This window comes from Erythrolamprus reginae, chromosome 2, assembly GCF_031021105.1.
Source record: "Erythrolamprus reginae isolate rEryReg1 chromosome 2, rEryReg1.hap1, whole genome shotgun sequence".
Lineage (NCBI taxonomy): Eukaryota > Metazoa > Chordata > Lepidosauria > Squamata > Dipsadidae > Erythrolamprus > Erythrolamprus reginae.
The window spans coordinates 1,534,022-1,553,938 of NC_091951.1; the positions used below are offsets into that span (position 1 = coordinate 1,534,022).

The window sequence follows — 19,917 nt, forward strand, 5'->3', positions numbered from 1 at the left end:
CCTCCCGGTAACTATTGGCAACCAAGCGTAGAAATGACGCAGAATTATAGCGAAGGTTGACAGCAGCATTAATTCACGAGTGCTGCAGAAAAAGAGAAGGGGAAGAAAATCAGAATATAAGGAGAAACTTTTACTGCAAATAACATATTTTTCTTCCCTTTCAGCCCCCACAGGCAGAGAAAGACAGAGAGAGAATCCGCCCATTCCAGGGGGCAAAAGGCTGCGATTCTTCATGTGAACAGGGAATATGGGGCTAAGATGGGGGGGCAGCAAAGGGGGGAGCCTGGGGTCACATGGCCAGAAATTGTGTGAATTGTCACAAGGAGAAGGGGGGGGGGGTCAGGAGGAACAGCCTGTCAAGGGTCTGCATGGGGTGCCAAGAAGGATCATCTGGGACTGGGGAGGCGGGGGGTGCAGTTCAGGGGGAAGTTTTGGAGGGGGTCCATTCAGTCAAGAAGGGGCATCTCAAGGGTTTAGCTCCACCTTCCACCTGAGGACGGATGGAGCTGTAGAAGGAGCAAACTCAATGATAGAACAATACCTGAGAAGATGCTGTGTTAATTATCAGCAGTTCAGCTGTGCAGATCTCCTGCCATTGGCTGAAGTGGCCTCCAGTCCCACAGTGCAGAGTAGTGTGGGAATCGCCCCTTTTAAAACAGCCACAGGGGGGGAATTTGTCCCCATGCCTGAAAACCCCCAGGAACCTCCCCCCCGACCACAGTGAGCCTAACAGAAGGGGTGGCCTGCTTCCAAAATGCTGGGGTGCTCCTTCCCCGAGGGAGGAAAGGGAAGGAATGGCCCCCCTCCTTCCCTTCCCTTTTGCATTTTCCCAAAACATGGAAAATTATGGGGAAGATTTTAAGCATTTGTCTGTGTTTTTGTTTTTGATTGCAATACTTTTTCAGGTCTCTGTAAGGAAAAGCTGCCCAAACTCCAAAGATTTTGCTGTATCCACATCAAAGAGATATTGTTCAGGCAGGTTTTCTTTAAAGAAAGGAACAATTGAGAAATTAAACAAAAATATTGAAAATTTATAGGAGGGGCTGAAATGAGGGAGGAAGAAGAGAAACTCACCTGCAGGTGGTTGGATGGGAATTGCTGGAAGGAGAAAAAGAGCCAATCAGGACCCTTCATGGGCTGGAAGACTCAGAGGGACCCCCTCCCCATCGATAGCCCATAATAGGTTGCACAATCTTCCCTTAACAGCCCCTCCAAGAACAGAGGTTCCCCACAATATTTCTCAAGGGGACCCTCTTGGCCACCTGCTAAGGTTGATGAGAGGCCTCCCTAGATGGTCCCCTCCCCACAACCCTTCCTCCAGCCCCCCAGACTCACCTTTCTTGGCCTTCAGGTAGGAGAAGAGCCCCACAGCCAGGAAGGCCACTCCTATGACAGCCCCCATAATCCCCGTCCAGATTTTGGCCTTGGCAGAGCGGGAGGAACGGGGCTCTGGGGAAGGAGAAGGAGCCTCACCTGAGCAGGAGGATCGGGCCCACCTTCCCCCAGGAGGGTCCATTCTGGCTCCCCCCACCACAGAGAGGGCCTCTCCCCCTTCTTAGGGCAGGACAGGTTCCAGTAGGGGTGGGAGCGGAGGGACTTACCCCACTGGATGGTGATGGGGGCCTCCAGGCTGGCGTGCTCCACCTTGCAAGTGTAGACGTCCCCCCGCTGGGGCTGGGTCTCCAGCATCACTTGGAGCTGGTAGGTCCAGTCTCCGTTCTGGAGCTCCTCCCCGAAGGCCACACCCTCCTTCTCCGGCTGGCCGTTCTTCAGCCAGTGGACCTTGATCTCCACGGGGTAAAAGCCCGTCATTAAGCAGAGGAGGATGGTGTTGGGGGAAGTTGGGTCCATCTTGGTGGGGGAGATGGTGACGGTGGGCTTGGCTGGAGGGAGGGAGGAGAAGGAGGCACATGAGAGACACAGGAGGGCCCAGAACAGAAGACCCAGTTGGTTGGTTCAGGCCAAGATCCCTTTTCCCTCCTGATAAAAGTATTCTGTGTTTTGAGTCATCTTCCAAATAAATTGCAGCAAGAAATCATAAGGGATCCTGAAAGAGGACATACAAATCTAATTAAAATAAAACAAATAAATAAATAAATAAAAGTTTAATTTTTTTGTGACTGGGATCAGTTGCAATCTCCATAAAAGAATTCCCGAAAGAGGCAAGTCTGACAGGGATAAATGCTGGAAACGCCCAGAGGTGGAAGGGACCTTCTGCCAGATGTGGTGGACGTGGAAAGAAATAACGCAGAAGACGGAAAGGACAGACGCAGCACGAGTCGGAGGATTCCTGGGATCTGGTTGAAAATGAAACCACACTTTTAATTTTGGTGTATTACCCCAACATTTGTTCATTTGTTTTGTAAACGATCCCATCGTTCCAACCTGGGATCTGGTCGGGTTGCAGACAAATAACAACATTTCAGGTGTGGGTTGTGGTGTTTTCCAGGCTGATCCCATTTGTATCTGGGGACCTTAAAGGCCTTTGTGGCATTGCTAAAAAAAGAAGGCAGTGGCAGGGCCTTTCTTTAAACAACGAGAAATGCAAATTGTGGATGAGAAAAAAATGTCTTTGAACAAGAAAACGGAAGGATCAGATTTTACATCAGCGGAAATTCAAAAGCTGAAATTTGGCATTTTTTAACATTTTTGTTTTTATAGCCTGTTCCACAAACCTCCTTATTTTCAAGACTGCGGTGTGAAGATTTTGAGGTTCCAATTTGGCCAGATGGGAGTTGCTGGAGATTTTTATTGTATGGGGAAAAGTTATTTTTTTTCTTTCTTTTTAAATACCTACTTTCTCCCTCCGCCCATCCAGGAATTCAATTTAATAGACAAATAAGAGACCTCTCGATTTAAAACAGCAGGAGTCCAAAGTACATTTTATGTTCCCCTATTATATTTTTATTTATTTATTGTTATTTTTTTATTTTTTACATATCAATTATTTATTATATATTATTTATTTATTTGTTAGATTTGTATGCCGCCCCTCTCTGCAGACTTGTTTATACTTTATTTATTGTAATTATTTAGTTTATTATTTATTCTATTCTTTATTTAGATTACTATTTTATTACTTATTTTACTTTATTTTATTATTTTTTATTCGTTTATAATTTTAAATTAAATTAATTTAAGTTATTTTATTCTTTTTTGTTTCAGTTTCCATTTAATCAGTTTTTATTCATTTATTTATAGGTTTCATTTGCTTATTTAATTTTATACATTTATTTATTTCACTTGGTGGCTTATTTATTGATTTAAAAGATGTTGGAGTGGAAATGACTCGGAATGAAGAAGAAAAAGGCAGAGAAAGGAGACCACAAGTGGCTTCCGTGGATTCTCTTTGGAGATCCCTCTCAGAGGCCTGAACCCCCCTTGGAAAGGGAAGGGAGGGGGGCGGGATCCCCTCCCCCAAAATCTCCCCTCCCCCAGACTCACCTCTCCGGCCAATCACACGGTCCTCCCCCTTGTACACCCCGTAGTTGTGCCGGCAGAAGAAATCCACAGCGGCCTTCCTGTACTGCAACTCCTGCTTGTCTTTATTCCACGCGTCCGCTTGCCACTTCCCAAACTCCGTGACGGCCTCGAACTCCCCGCGGTCACTGTCGAAGCGGAGAAACTCCTGCCGGTCGTAGAAGTATCTGTACAGGTATCTCACCCGCTGCGTCCCGTTGAGGAAGCGGCACTCGGACTTCCACTGGACCAGGAAATGGGCTGCGAAGGGGGAGGAGGAGGAGGAGGAGGAGGAGGAAGGCCGTCAGGAGGGACTCCAGGGCCCATCGTTCCTAGCCGCTGGTGGAGGAGGAGGAGGGTCCCACGGAAGAAGGGGAGGGGAGACTGGTGGGGGACGCCCCCTGGAGGAGGGAAAGGGAACCTTCTCAGCCCTAGAGAGGGAGGGAGACTTGTGGTGTGTGGGGGTCTGCAGAGGGGGGAGGGAAGAATGGGGGAGGGGAGGAGAGAAAGAGGGGGAGGGGAGGAGAGAAAGAGGGGGAGGGGAGGAGGGAAAAGGCTGGATCGAAAGCGACCTGAAGGATGGGGGAGGGGCTGAGGGAAATTTCTAGGCTGGAGGGAAGCTCATCTCCACCCCTCCCCCACTCTCTCTCTCTCTCTTCCATTGGGGGGGGAGCGGGGGCACAAGGAGGACATCTAGACTGACTCTTCCGGAGTCTTCCAGCCCTTCAACCCCCAACTTCCATGGGTCGCACCAACTTTTCTTCCCCCCAAACCTTAGTTCACCTTTGACGGATTCTCGGGGATCCCACCTCTTTCCCCTCCCCCCAAAGACCCCCTGCAGCCCCTCCTAAGAGCCTCTCAAAGGGAGGGTCTCCAGCCCCCCTCAGAAAGGGGGGGCCACTTGGGAGGAGCCACTCAGAGCCCCCAGATCCTCCCCCCTCCCTTCCAAGCCCCCATAGAGCAGGGGGGGATTATGGGGGTTGGGAGGATTCCCGGGCTCCTCCCCAAATTCAGGGTCTCCCCAGAAGGGACCGACGCCCCCCTCTTGCCTGACCTCCAAAGCCTCAATTTTAAGAGTCAGAAGAAAAACGGAAGTTTCTGAAAAAGCCAAAATCCTTTTGCGCAAATGCGTCTTTTCCCTCATGTGGATTCAGGGCTGAAAATGCCTCAGTTTCCCGCTTTCGCTTCTCTTCCTCTTTCCCTGCAGCCCCCTCCGACCCAGACGCTGGGGGGGACGAGGGAGGGGCCCGGCTGCGACTCCCCCCCTCGGCTACAATCGGGGAACGGGGGTCCCTCTCCTTCCTCCTGGGGGGGCATGTGGGGAGGAAGGGGGAGGAGACCACGCAGAGATCGAGGTTGTTGGAGGCTCTGGAGACCCATAAGATTTCCCCCCCACCCCCTCCCCCTCCGCCCAGCCCCCTCCTTACAGGGGCTCTCCTTCCCCCCTCCGCTTCCGGAGATCCGGGCCAGCGCCCCCACCAGCAGCACCAGGGCGACCCCCACCAAAGCCATGGATGAGGCGGCTCCACCAACGCTCGACCGAGAGAGGAGAGAGACGCGGAGGCTCCCAACCCGACAGGCGGAATAGGGGGGTCTGGAATGGGGGGGAGGAGTTTTCCTCCGACTTCGGCATTGGGCGTATCCAGAAAGAGCAAGAGGACCAATGGGAATTCTCCTTTCTGAAGCGTCATCGGTCTCCGGGTAGAGTCTCCCTTGACTTCGTCCGATACAGGAGATAGTCCGAAGCCGAGAGAGGAGCGGAGGGAGGGGGAGGGGGACGTGCTCAGTCTTGGGGTGGGAGCTGCATTCTAGGGGGATCCTTCATGCCGGCTCCATCATCCTCCCCCACTCTCCCTTTCTCTGGGCGCCTGGAGGGGCGGACTGGATGCCCTTTGAGTTCCCCCAGTGCCCAGAGGGCGCCCAGGCTGGAGCTGCGGAGACTCCCGAAGGGCCGAGTGGATCCGGAGCTGGAAGGCTCCTTCTGGGCTCCCCCCACCCGCCCCATGGATGGCTGGAACTCGGGGGTCAAAGCCTCCCCCCACCCCGAAGGGAAGACAGGAACCCCCCCCCCCCGCCGCTGGCCGTCCGAGCAAGAAGAGGCGGAGAGGATCTGCGGGGATCCCTCCTCACCCAGCCAGATCCTCTCCCCAGGCCCTCCCCCTCTTCAGGGGGGAATCTCCGGAGGGATCTCGTGACTTTCCCAGAGAAAACGGCGCTTCCCTTCCTGGAAACACGCGTCTCCCTCGCTCACAACGTCTGGACATAGTCCCTCAATCCCGATCGTGTAGGAATCTCCCTCTTTCTTCCGGTGGGTGCGGGGAATCCCCCTTTTCCTGCCAAAGCAGATCCCGGGATCCACTCTGGCCGCTCCTGCCCCGCTTTCCGCTCCTTTCCTGGGAGAACTTCCCCCCCTTCGCCACCAGGCACAACCCTCTCCCCTTTCAGCAGAGAAAGACCCCGAGGGACATTGGGGGAGGAATTTCGCCCTTGGATCCTGCAGATCTCGAGGGGAATCGGGGGGGGGGCGGTTTTTGCCCCCAAAACCCACAGTCTCCCTCTGGTGATTCTTTCCCTCGGATGAGAAGGGCGGAAAAGAGAAAGTGAAAGTGGGAAGGAAACGGGGAAGGGAAAGAAAGTGGGGGAGGAAAGGGAAAAAGAGAGGAAGGAAACTTTCTCCCCGCAGAATAAAATGGAAAGTGAAATTGCAGCCTCGGTTTTTGTTTCTTCTCTGTGTAAATACGCACCGTCTCTACAACAGCCACGTCACGGAATCCGCCCTCTGAGTCCCGCTTTGTGTCGGGAAGGAGGCGGATTCTCCCTTCCTGGGTCTTTGGGTCTTTGCCCGGAAACTCCGCATTTTGACCCCGAGGATCCAGAGAGAAAAGGGGGATTTTATGGGGGGAGAAATCAGCCCCTGGACTCCCGAGAATCGACCCTCCCACACGACCCTTCGCTCCTCTGGGTGTCCAGTGAAGGCAAAATATTTGGACAAAAGGAGAATAAAAATAATCCATATTCATGGATATGATGTGTAAGAGGATCCGAGCAGATTTTCTTCCTTGGAAAAGGCGTCAGTATTATGAAGGAAGGAAGGAAGGAAGGAAGGAAGGAAGGAAGGAAGGAAGGAAGGAAGGAAGGAAGGAAGGGTGGACAGTATATCAAACCAAACAATACAGTTACAATTTATAAAAAGAACCAGGAATTTTAATAGAGATTCTGGGGGCTTCATTATTTCCCATTATAGTGAAGGATTTTATGAATCAAACTATTATTGGCTATTTGCTTTTATTGTGAATTGGTTTTGCTACTATATAATTGTTGCTGAGGAAACCAACATCTGATGCTTGTTTCTGATGTGACAGACGGCTAGAAATCATTTGTTATGAACTGAGCTTATATGATTGTTTACTGTCGGAAATTAGAACTAACATCTCCTCCAATGGACCCAGCGGTGGATCCTCTGCCTGGAGACGGATGACGCTCCCAAAGCTCCATTTTTCATTGGCTGGGCCCGATGTTCGACTGCCTGGAAGTGAGAAATAGACTTCAGAGGCGCTTCCGCTCTTCCCCCTCCCCCTCCTGGCTCCTCCTCCCTCCCTCCCTCCCTCCCAATTTCTTTATTTATTTTTATTTATTTATTTATTTATTTATTGATTGATTGATTGATTGATTGATTGAATTTTTATGCCACCCTTCTCCTTAGATTCAGGGCGGCTTACAACGTGTTAGCAATAGCACTTTTTAGCAGAGCCAGCCTCTTGCCCCCACAATCCGGGTCCTCATTTTACCCACCTCGGAAGGATGGAAGGCTGAGTCATCCTTGAGCCGGTGATGAGATTTGAACCGCTGACCTACAGATCTACAGTCAGCTTCAGTGGCCTGCAGTACAGCACTCTACCTGCTGCGCCACCCCGGCTCTTCTTCCTCCCTCTCGCTTTTCCCTCCCCCTCCCTCTCCCCCCTCCCTCTCCCCCCCCCGTTTTCCACCCTGCTCTGCTTCGGCAGCCTTTCTCCCCTCCTGAACAGTGCCTCCCACTCCCAACCCCTCCAGCCGGCGCAGAAGGATACCATGGTCGATGGTAGCGGCTTTCGATACCATCGACCATGGTATCCTTCTGTGCCGGCTGGAGGGGTTGGGAGTGGGAGGCACTGTTCTTCAGTGGTTCTCCTCCTACCTCTCCGGTCGGTCGCAGTCGGTGTTAGTGGGGGTCAGAGGTCGACCCCGAGGTTTCTCCCTTGTGGGGTGCCTAAGGGGTCGGTCCTCTCCCCCCTGCTATTTAATATCTACATGAAACCGCTGGGTGAGATCATCCAAGGGCATGGGGTGAGGTATCATCAATATGCCGATGATACCCAGTTGTACATCTCCACCCCATGTCCAGTCAACGAAGCAGTGGAAGTGATGTGCCGGTGCCTGGAGGCTGTTGGGGCCTGGATGGGTGTCAACAAACTCAAACTCAACCCAGACAAGACGGAGTGGCTGTGGGTTTTGCCTCCCAAGGACAATTCTATCTGTCCGTCCATTACCCTGGGGGGGGAATTATTAACCACCTCAGAGAGGGTCCGCAACTTGGGCTTCCTCCTCAATCCACAGCTCACATTAGAAAAACACCTTTCAGCTGTGGCGAGGGGGGCGTTTGCCCAGGTTCGCCTGGTGCGCCAGTTGCGGCCCTATTTGGACCGGAAGTCATTGCTCACAGTCACTCATGCCCTCATCACCTCGAGGCTCGACTACTGTAACGCTCTCTACATGGGGCTACCTTTGAAAAGTGTTCGGAAACTTCAGATTGTGCAGAACGCAACTGCGAGAGCAATCATGGGCTTCTCTAAGTATGCCCATATCACTCCAACACTCCGCAGTCTGCATTGGTTGCCGATCAGTTTCTGGTCACAATTCAAAGTGTTGGTTATGACCTATAAAGCCCTTCATGGCACCGGACCAGAATATGTTCGGGACCGCCTCCTGCCGCACGAATCCCAGCGACCGGTTAGGTCCCACAGAGTTGGCCTTCTCCGCGTCCCGTCGACTAAACAATGTCGTCTGGCGGGACCCAGGGGAAGAGCCTTCTCTGTGGGGGCCCCGACCCTCTGGAACCAGCTCCCCCCTGAGATTAGGATTGCCCCCACCCTCCCTGCCTTTCGTAAACTCCTTAAGACCCACCTTTGCCGTCAGGCATGGGGGAACTAAAACACCTCCCCCTTGCCCATGTTGTTTTGTTGATTGATTGACTGTGTGCCTGCAGTCCCCAAAAAAGAATTCCCAAAAGAGGCAAGTCTGACAGGGATAAATGCTGGAAACACCCAGAGGTGGAAGGGACCTTCTGCCAGATGTGGTGGACATGGAAAGAAATAATGCAGAAGATGGAAAGGACAGACGCAGCACGAGTCGGATGATTCCTGGAATCTTGTTGAAAATGAAACCACACTTTTAATTTTGGTGTCTTACCACAACATTTGTTCATTTGTTTAGTAAATTTATCTATTTATTAAATTTATTTGCCAAAGTGACCACGACTGACCCAAAGCCTTACGAACACTCTCCGAACCCTGACTGCCGGATGCTCTTCAGGAATCCAGGAGAATCTCCAGAATTGCCAACTGGGTCTCTGGGACAATGCAACTCCACCCAGAAGGAAGTTCGTTAAAGTCCCCCCATGTTGTTGCTCCATGGACCCAAAGCCCTTTGGTCTTGCCAGGGTCCAGCCGAAGCCTCTGATCCCCCATTGATCCCCCCACAGCCTCAGAATCACCTGTGTCCCCAGAGGTGGAGACGTAAACTGATAACATCAGCATACGGAGGAGACCTCCAGCCCTGGTGATGGACGGCCTCACCCAGCGGCTTCACGCAGAGGTTGTGAAGGGGAGGGGAGAGGGTGGAGCCAAATTCCTCTACGCGGCCATGAAGATGATCAACCAAGATGGCAGAAAAAAAGCAAGAAAAAGCAAGAGGGGAGAAGAGGAGAGGAGAGGAGAGGGGAAGAGAGGAGAGAAGGGTCTCCGAGGTGGCATACAAATCTAATAAATAATAATAAATAATAATAATAATAATCCAGAAGGGATATTTTGGGGAAAGAGAAAGTGGGGGTAATTGGAGGCTCAGGAGATCAGGCGGGTGCCACGATCTCAGCAGAGCCTTTGAGTGGATCCCTCTTGATCTCTTTCAGCATATGCTCCAACTGGTCAAAACTCCTGGATGGAATAATTGGGACATACAAATTGTGGATGAGAAAAAATGTGTTTGAACAAGAAAACGGAAGGATCAGATTTTAAGTCTGATCACCTGGAGGGATCCGTCCTGTCTTCCCAGAAATGGTCCCGTGAAGGAAAAGGCGTCTGGAGACCCACAAGAGTCCTTGGAGCCCTTTGGAGTTGCTCTGCAGGACAGAGAAAGGATGCAGACCCCACCTGTTGCAAAGGGGGGAAGCGGAAAAGGCCCTGCAGCCGCTCAGCCTGGGAAGGGGGGGAAGCTCTGGACAAGACCTGGGCAGAAGATCCTGGAGGAAGAACCCATCCTCCCTTCAGAAGTTCAGCCCTGGAACTCCATCCAATACCTGGAGGCTGAGGGTCCCCGAGGACTTTGCAGTCGACTCCACGACTTGTGCAGGCAATGGCTGAGGCCAGAGAAACACACCAAAGCCCAGATGCTGGACCTGGTGGTTCTGGAGCAGCTCCTGTTCCTTCTGCCCCCAGAGATGGAGGGCTGGGTGCGGGAGTGTGGAGCAGAGACCAGCTCCCAGGCAGTGGCCCTGGCGGAAGGCCTCCTCCTGAGCCAGGCGGAGGAGCAGAAGGAGCAGGTGCAGTTGCAGGTGAGACACTGTAGGGAGCTTAGAAAACAGTAGAGAATGTTGTTGAATACTTCACCCCTCCTTCCCTAACTTCTCTGGCGTTCACCACATGTGGCAATTCTTCAATTTTTGTAGGACTTTGTTCCATTTTTTCTCTCAATCTCACAGATGGATATTGGGGGCTTTGATGTTGTGTTGTGAATCTGGCAATCCGCTTTTTGTTGTGTGATGTACATTAATTCTGCTTCTTTTTCCCTTCCTCCTGTTTGAAGTGCTGCTCTGTGGAGATGAGAGATCCTGAGGGAAAGAAGAATCCATCAAATCCCCCTCAGGAACCAATTTCCTGGAGGATCCCTTCGGAAAATCCACGTCAGGACACCACAGAAGGTAATGGAAGATCCTCCGATGACCCATCTGTCCTATCTCTCTCTCTCTTCTCCTCCTATTTTGTTAATTATCCATTTTGAAATTATTTATTCCTTACAGAGAAACAAAGAATGAATCTTTCTGGTTATTGTGACGGAGATAAAACAGCGGTTGAACCTCCAAATCAAGTAAGAAAGGGAAAAGCTATGAGATTCCTATTCTCCTCTCAGGAAGTGAAGCGGGTGTGCAGAGGGCTCTCTCCTTCCATTTCCCCCCCTTGTTTGGCCCGGATTATTTTTGTGTTCTACCACAACATGGAGAGCAGAACAGCAGGTTCCAGTTGCGTCCTCTGTTTGTCTTGTTCTCTTCGAAGCTCCTCCAACTTGAAGTTTACAACAAGCAATTTTTTAGACAAGGACAAAGATGAGACGGATTGTTATGAATTTTGGAAGAAAGTTTTTAATGGCTAGAAGATAAAAATAAAAGTGCAGTCAAAAATTGGGAAATAGAGATGGAAAGAGAAGGAGGGTAAAAATGAACAGATACGAGGGATGTCTATGCAAGAACTATAGATCATGAAATATACGTAATAATAGCGAGAGTAATAATAATAATAACCACAGCAACAACAACAGAGTTGGAAGGGACCTTGGAGATCTCCTGCTTGGGCAGGAGACTAAATTGCTTCAGACTAATGATTATCCAACCTCTTCTTAAAAACCTCCAGTGTTGGAGCTTTCACATCTTCTGGAGGCAAAAGCCGTTCAATAGTTTATTTTTTTTTAAATAATTTTTATTATAATACAAAGATTAAAAAAGAGCAGATATATAGTGTTTTACATATTGTATCATTTCAGAGTATAATTATTATTTGTATAGATATTGTGCTTAAATTCTAAGATACTTTATACAGAGCTGCCCCTAGTTCCCCCTCCCTCCCTCCCTGTTGACCTGTTGACCTAACAGTTCTATTTCTTCCTTTGATATCAATATGCAGCTTATGGCATCAGCGGTTGTCACACATTTGTTCTATCACACAATTAATCTAAAGTCAGATTGGTTTGATCTTAGAAACATAGAAGTCTGACGGCAGAAAAAGACCTCCTGGTCCATGTAGTCTGCCCTTATACTATTTCCTGTATTTTATCTTACAATGGATCTATGTTTATCCCAGGCAGGTTTAAATTCAGTTACTGTGGATTTACCAACCACGTCTGCTGGAAGTTTGTTCCAAGGATCTACTACACTTTCAGTGAAATAATATTTTCTCATGTTGCTTTTGATCTTTCCCCCAACTACCTTCAGATTGTGTCCCCTTGTTCTTGTGTTCACTTTCCTATTAAAAACACTGGAGGCAAGCCGTTGATGTAGTATCTCGGAATGGTTTTAAGAACATCTTGTTTATTTACTACCATTATTGTTATTGTTTATTTTTTCTTGTCTCTACCCAGTCATAAATTTTTTTCCAGATTTCATAATATTTTGATTCTTCTTTATTTTTAACTTTTTGGGTGAGTCTGTCCATTTCTACACAGTCATTTTTTAAAAAAATCATTTCTCTTTATGGTGGTGTTTCTTCTTTTTTCCAATTTTGTGCTATTGTAATTCTTATTGCAGTAATCATATGTTGTATCAGATAATAATAGTCTTTTTTGAGTTTTTGATTTATTATGCCTAGAAGAGAGGTCTCTGGTTTTAATCTCAGTTGTTCAATTGTTCTAACTGTCAGGAAATTTCTCCTTAGTTCTAAGTCGCTTGTCTCCTTTTTAGCTTGACTCCCTCTTCTTTGCGGCCACCCCTGAGATACTGGGACATTGCTATCATGTCTCCCCAGTCCTTCTTTCCTTTAAACTAGAGATACCCAGGTCCTGCAACCCTTTTTCATATGTTTGACCCAGTGATGGCCAACCTTTATGAAACCAAAGGCCCAAACCGTGACCCAACACCCACGTATTTATACCCGAGTGCCAATAGGGCAATTTACCGTATTTTTCAGACTATAGGACACACCAAGATTGTGAAGGGGTAAGTAAGAAAAAGCTTTTGTCCTCCCTGCCCCTCTCCCCCAGGAGGACTTTGTGGGCCTTTCAAGCCCTCTGCACACCCCGCCTTTGGCAAAAATGGGTGAAGAACAGGCCCGTTTTGCAAAATTTTATTTATTCGATTTTTTATTTGGGCATTTTTTCATTTTTTATTGGGGCACACAGAGGGATTGCAAGGTCTGCAGAATGCTTCCGAGGGCTCGGGGAAGGCACAAACATCCCAGTGTTTGTGAAAATTGGGTGCCACAAGTTCGCCATCACAAAGCTAGAGGAGGAGCTTAGGAGAGGACAGTTGATGGAAGGGGTTTGCTTCCCGTCTCATATTCTGGTGAAAACTCATAAAAAAAAGGCTGCCAGTTGAACTAAACCCTTTTCATTGCCCATTTTAGAGAACCTCATACAAGTAAATTTGAACCTCTGCTGCAGCCTAACCAAGCAGATATACATGAACTGGAAAGTCACTGGCCCAACAGAAATTCAATTTATTCAATTCAATTTATTACATTTGTATGCCGCCCCTCTCCGAAGACTCGGGGCGGCTCACAACAATGATAAAAAACATAGTGGCACAAATCTAATATTAAAAATAACTAAAAACCCTATCATAATTAAAAACCAAACAACACATACATACCAAACATAAATTATAATGAGCCTGGGGGAAAGATGTCTCAAATCCCCCATGCCTGGCAGTATAGGTGGATCTTGAGTAGTTTACGAAAGGCAAGGAGGGTGGGGGCAGTTCTAATCTCCGGGGGGAGTTGATTCCAGAGGGCCGGGGCCACTACAGAGAAGGCTCTTCCCCTCGGGCCCGCCAGACGACATTGTGTAGTCGACGGGACCCGGAGAAGGCCAACTCTGTGGGACCTTATCGGCTGCTGGGATTCGTGCGGTAGCAGGTGGTTCCAGAGGTACTCTGGTCCAATGCCATGTAGGGCTTTAAAGGTCATGACCAACACTTTGAATTGTGACCGGAAACTGATCGGCAGCCAATGCAGGCCAAATTGCTGGATTTCAACTCCCTCCTGCCCCGGCTGGTTGATGGCATGTTGGGCATTTTAATTTAGTAACATTTGCAGGGCCACAGATTCCCCATTCCACTCAAATACCAGTCAATGGCTTTTGGTCATTGGAAAATGTTACCCAACATTTTGGCACCCACCAGCTTGTGGCTCTTGAATTCTTTCATGTCATGGGTAAATCTTTGTGTCTGTATCAGGAATTTTATTTGATTGATTTCTATAACCACCCATCTCAGCAAACAAGTCTCTACTTCATAGGACCCTTTGGAGTAGAAGACCTGGTCTGCCCTCCACAACGTGGGCAGCAGCCTCTGTCATCAAAAATACATTTTGAAATATCTGAAGTCAAACCTAGTCTGTCTCGTTTTCTAGAGCAGAGAGGCAGCTGGAGGCTGGGACTGTGCTCACGTACATGGCAGCCTCTGAATTCTTTTGTGTGTGTGTGTGTGTGTGTGTGTGTGTAAAGGAGTGTGGAGAGAGGCAGTGGCTGCGGCAAGGGAGGCAGAAAGATTTGCTTCATCTTTGACAGAAGAGGCGAGGAGAAGAGCTGGGTGCTGTGAGAGGGCAGGAGAGGGAGCCAGCGCCTTCTCCGCTTTGCTCGTTATCTGTAATTCTCTTAAAAAGCAGACTGGAGCCACACAGGAGAGGTCCAGCCACCTCTCCTGCACGGCTCCAGTCCGCCAGCGAAAGCTTCAGCCGGACTCTCCCCCACTTCCCTCCTGTCCAGCCGCCTCTCCTGCACGGCTCCAGTCTGTGTTTTTAAAGAAATACTTGAACAGACAAAGAGCAAAGTGGAGAAGGCACTGACCCACTCTCCTGCCCTCTCCCAGTGCCCGGCTCTCCTCCTCGCCTCCGGTGTCAAAGGCCAAGCAAACCTTTCTGTCTCCCTCGGTCATAGCTGCTGCCGACTTCCACGTGCGCCTTCACATTCACACACGCCCACGCACATGGCAGCCTCCCGATTCCTTTGCATTTGTGTGTGTGTGTGTCTGGGTGTGAAGGCGTGCATGGAGGGAGGCAGAAAAGTTTGCTCGCTCTTTGATACCGGAGGCGAGGAGGAGAGCCGGGCGCTGGGAGAGGGCAGGAGAGTGAGTCGGTGCCTTTTCCGCCTTGCTCTTTTATCTGTTCTTCTTTTTAAAAACGGACCGGAGATGCACAAGGGAGGTCCAGCCACCTCTCCTGCACGGCCCCAGTCCGCCAGCGAAAGCTACAGCTGGGCTCTCCCCCGCTTCTCTCCCATCCTCAGAAACAGGTTAGGCGAGGGGGGGCAGGCCACGGGGAGGGCAGGAATGCACCTATCTCGCCAACTCCTCCAGCGGCGCCGGGATTTCCCCACTGGCGTACGGACACCAGGGCAGTCAGCAGCTTCTGCGGGTCCAGCAGCCACTCCTCCCTCTTCTTGTCACTGCACATGCACGTAAGAAACCTGGAAGTTTCATGGCCACCACCTCTTCTCGTCACTGCCCATGGCCACCACTTGGAGTGCCCGGAGAAATGGCTCTGCCATAATTTCGTCATTATTATTATTATTATTATTATTATTATTATTATTATTATTATTTATTGGATTTGTACTCACAACAGTAATAAAAACAGCATGTAAATCCAATACTAAAACAGCTAAAAAACCCTTATTTGTAAAACCAAACATACATACACACACACACGCATACCATGCATAAATTGTAGAGGCCTAGGGGGAAAGAATATCTCAGTTCCCCCATGCCTGACGGCAGAGATGGGTTTTAAGTAGCTTACGAAAGGCGAGGAGGATGGGGGCAATTCTAATCTCCGGGGGGACTTGGTTCCAGAGGGCCAGGGCTGCCACAGAGAAGGCTCTTCCCCTCGGCCCCGCCAAATGACATTTTTTGTTGACGGGACCCGGAGAAGGCCCACTCTGTGGGACCTAACCGGTCACTGGGATTCATGCGGCAGGAGGCGGTCTCGTAGATACCCTGGTCCGGTGCCATGAAGGGCTTTATAGGTAATGACCAACACTTTAAATTGTGACCGGAAATTGATCAGCAACCAATGCAGACTGTGGAGTGTTGGTGTTACATGGGCATTTTTGGGGAAGCCCATGATTGCTCTCGCAGCTGCATTCTGCACGATCTGAAGTTTCCGAACACTTTTTAAAGGTAGCCCCATGTAGAGAGCATTACAGTAGTCGAGCCTTTACAATATTAGCCTCTAGTCCCCTAATCATCTTCGTTGCTCTTCTCTGCACTCTTTCTAGAGTCTCAACGTCCTTTTTATATCGTGGTGACCAGAACTGAATGCAGTAGTCCAAGTGTGGCCTTACCATTAACACTTCACGTGATCTTGATTCTATCCCTCTGTTGATGCAGCCTGGAACTGTGTTACTGCTTCATTGGCAGCTACTGCACACCATCTGTCCTCTTGTCTAAATCTCTGATGAACATGGAAAGATCTTGAAAATCCTCCTGTTCTGTTCTTTTTTCCATGTTCAGGAGAGTCCTGTGTCCTTTGAGGAGGTGGCTGTGTCTTTCTCTGAGGAGGAATGGTCTCAGCTGGATCCTGACCAGAAAGCGCTGCATTCGGAAGTCATGCTGGAAAACCATAGGAACGTGGTCTCTCTGGGTAAGAGTTTTCTAGTCGCGAATCAGATTTCAAGAAGACAGATTATAGTTAGTTTTTTATTTGTAAAAATAATACATGTATTATGAGATATCGTCTTCTGGGAGGGAGAAGGAAAGTCCTCGGAGAGGGGCAGCATACAAATCTAATATATTATTATTATTATTATTATTATTATTATTATTATTATTATTATTATTATTAAAGGATCTCGTCTTCTGGTGCTTGAATGAAGGAAAGAGTCAATGTCTCTTTGCTTAAATGCTTTCTGTGCTATCTCTATTTTTCCATTTCTATTTGAACTTACCTGTGGAGGCTGAAAAGAACGAGGTGTGCTTTTATGTGTCCTCTGGAGGTCATGTGAAAGGACTGTGTTGTCATTTGTACTCTGAAACCTCCCAAATTGTATCAGAATAGAACTTTCACACCCAGCCCATAGAAGAGTCTTCTCCCAATCCAATTTAAGAACAAAGGCTTTCATTTTCATTTCTTTTTTGCTTTGAAGGTAAGAACAGGACAGGAGAAGAGAATCAAGATTCCTGTGATCTTTTTCCAGGTCACCAACCCTAAAGATGGAACGGAGAAGTTTGGAATTCCAATGGAATCCGAAAGCCCCAAAAGAAACCAGTCAAAGGATTGCAATCAGGAAAAAAACTCATCTGATGCTCCGATGAAAGACATACTTGTGCAACAAGAGAAAATCAAGAAAAAATATATTGGGAAAAGTGTGAAGCTAATCAGAGCTAAAATACAAGTAAATGAAAACTATTTCACCCAAAACAAAGGAGAAGATGTTATAAGAAGACACAATGGACAAAATTACAATGGGACATCCATTCTTTCTCTTGGAAGTAACTACCTGACATCCCAAAAAGCGATCGACACAAAAGAAAAACCTTATAAATGTTTGAAATGTGGAAAAATTTTTAAAACAAGGGGGCAACTTACTATCCACAAAAGGATCCACACAGGGGAGAAGCCGTATAAATGCATGGAGTGTGGAAAGACCTTTGCTCATAGTAATTCTCTTATTTTCCATAAGAGGATCCACACAGGGGAGAAGCAGTATGAATGCATGGAGAGTGGAAGGACCTTTGCTCGAAGAGATCAATTTATTTACCACCAAAGGATCCACACAGGGGAGAAGCCATATAAATGCATGGAATGTGGAAAGACTTTTGCTCAAAGTAGTGCACTTCATTCCCATAAAAGGATCCACACAGGGGAGAAGCCGTATAAATGCATGGAGTGTGGAAAGACCTTTGCTCATAGTAATTCTCTTATTTTCCATAAGAGGATCCACACAGGGGAGAAGCAGTATGAATGCATGGAGAGTGGAAGGACCTTTGCTCGAAGAGATCAATTTATTTACCACCAAAGGATCCACACAGGGGAGAAGCCGTATAAATGCATGGAATGTGGAAAGACTTTTGCTCAAAGTAGTGCACTTCATTCCCATAAAAGGATCCACACAGGGGAGAAGCCGTATAAATGCATGGAGTGTGGAAAGACTTTTGCTCAAAGTAGTGCACTTATTTCCCATAAAAGGATCCACACAGGGGAGAAGCCATATAAATGCATGGGGTGTGGAAGGTCCTTTGCTCAGAGCAAAGATCTTACTTCCCATAAAAGGATCCACACTGGGGAGAAGCCGTATAAATGCATGGAGTGTGGAAGGACCTTTGCTCGAAGAGATTATTTTATTTAACACCAAAGGATCCACACAGGTGAGAAGCCATATGAATGTATGGAATGTGGAAAGACCTTTGCTCATAATAATTTTCTTACTTCCCATAAAAGGATCCACACTGGGGAGAAGCCGTATAAATGCATTGAGTGTGGAAAGACCTTTGCTCACAGCACTACACTTACTTCCCATAAAAGGATCCACACAGGGGAGAAGCCGTATAAATGCATGGAGTGTGGAAGGACCTTTGCTCGAAGAGATTATTTTATTTACCACCAAAGGATCCACACAGGTGAGAAGCCGTATGAATGCATGGAGTGTGGAAAGACCTTTGCTCAGAGCAGTGCACTTAATACCCATAAAATGATCCACACAGGGGAGAAGCTGTATAAATGTATGGAATGTGGAAAGACCTTTGCTCATAATAATTCTCTTACTTCCCATAAGAGGATCCATACAGGGGAGAAGCCATTTAAATGCATGGAATGTGGAAAGACCTTTGCTCATAATAATTCTCTTACTTCCCATAAGGTGATCCACACAGGGGAGAAGCCGTATAAGTGCATGGAGTGTGGAAAGACTTTTGCTCATAGCAAGTCACTTTTTTCCCATAAAAGGATTCACACAGGGGAGAAACCATATAAATGCATGGAGTGTGGAAAGATCTTTACTCAGATTAGATCTCTATCCTCTCATAAAAGGATCCATAGTCGGAAGAAACTATATAGCAATAGCAATTCCACTTAGATTTCTTTACTACTCTACAATGCTCTACCACTTTATCTTTGAGCAGTTTACAAAGTCAGCATCTTGTCCCGAGCAATCTGGGTCCTCATTTTAGTGAATCAACTGCTAAATGTAATCTACAGAAGTTGAAGGTATTTTCAATAAAATGTCAAATTGAAACTTTTCAATTTCCACTTATTTAAAAATGCTCCATCCATTTTCTTGCTGAAATATTTTTTCTGATCCATTTGCATTTCTTGCTCAAAGAAACAAGTCACGGTTTTCACTTTGTAAAACCGCTGCCTTTTTTTAAGCTAATACACAAAGATTGTTAATGTTCCCAGATGCAAATGGTCTTATTATGAAGAACAAAAAAAACAAAACCCCACACTGGAAATGTATAGTGGTACCTCATGATACGAATCCCTCGTTATGGGGAAAATTGCTTCGTCTTCGAACTTTTCATCTTACGAACCTGGTCACGGAATCAATTAAGTTTGTAAGATGAGGAATCACTGTAGTTAAAAATTATAAGCTAAAATCCCAGAATACATCCGGAACCGCCTTCTACCGCACAAATCCCAGCGGCCGATAAGGTCCCAGAGAGTTGGCCTTCTCCGGGTCCTGTCGACCAAACAATGTCGTTTTGCTTACACAGGGCAAGAGCCTTCTCTGTGGCGGCCCTGGCCCTCTGGAATCAACCCCCCCCAGAGATTAGAACGGCCCCCACCCTCCTTGTCTTTTGCAAATTACTCAAGACCCACCTTTGTTGCCAGGCATGGGGGAGTTAGGATATTCCTTCCCCTAGGCCATTACAAGTTATGTATGGTATGTTTGTGTGTATGTTTCGTTTTTATAATAAGGGTTTTCAGTTGTTTTATTAAATTGTATTGTTACATGTTGTTTTTTATCATTGCTGTTAGCCACCCCGAGTCTGCGGAGAGGGGCGGCATACAAATCCAATAATAATAATAATAATAATAATAATAATAATAATAATAATAATAATAATAACAACAACAACAACAACTTAAAAAACAGTCAATTTATTCAATTACATCCACACCTAACATTTAATGGTCAGAAAGTGGGGTGGGGGCATGTACTATTTACCCCATGCCTGGCAACATAGAGTCTGCGGAGAGGGGCGGCATACAAATCCAATAAATAATAATAATAATAACTTAAAAAACAGTCAATTTATTCAATTACATCCACACGTAACATTTAATG

General features: G+C 47.6%; 1 protein-coding gene and 2 pseudogenes across 1 annotated transcript; 2 read left to right on the forward strand and 1 right to left on the reverse strand.

Moving 5' to 3' along the window:
• LOC139162989 (zinc finger protein 721-like) overlaps positions 1–18,880 on the forward strand; it is a 35,633-nt pseudogene extending 16,753 nt beyond the window's left edge.
• On the reverse strand, positions 902–5,150 carry LOC139163171 (H-2 class II histocompatibility antigen, E-S beta chain-like; annotated as a pseudogene).
• Positions 9,851–16,841, forward strand: LOC139163172 (zinc finger protein 202-like). Its single transcript, XM_070744135.1, has 5 exons — positions 9,851–10,264; positions 10,516–10,630; positions 10,730–10,797; positions 16,145–16,274; positions 16,777–16,841. The coding sequence occupies exons 1-5, from the start codon at positions 9,851–9,853 to the stop codon at positions 16,839–16,841; spliced, it is 792 nt and encodes a 263-aa protein (XP_070600236.1).
• Positions 18,881–19,917: the final 1,037 nt, after the last annotated feature.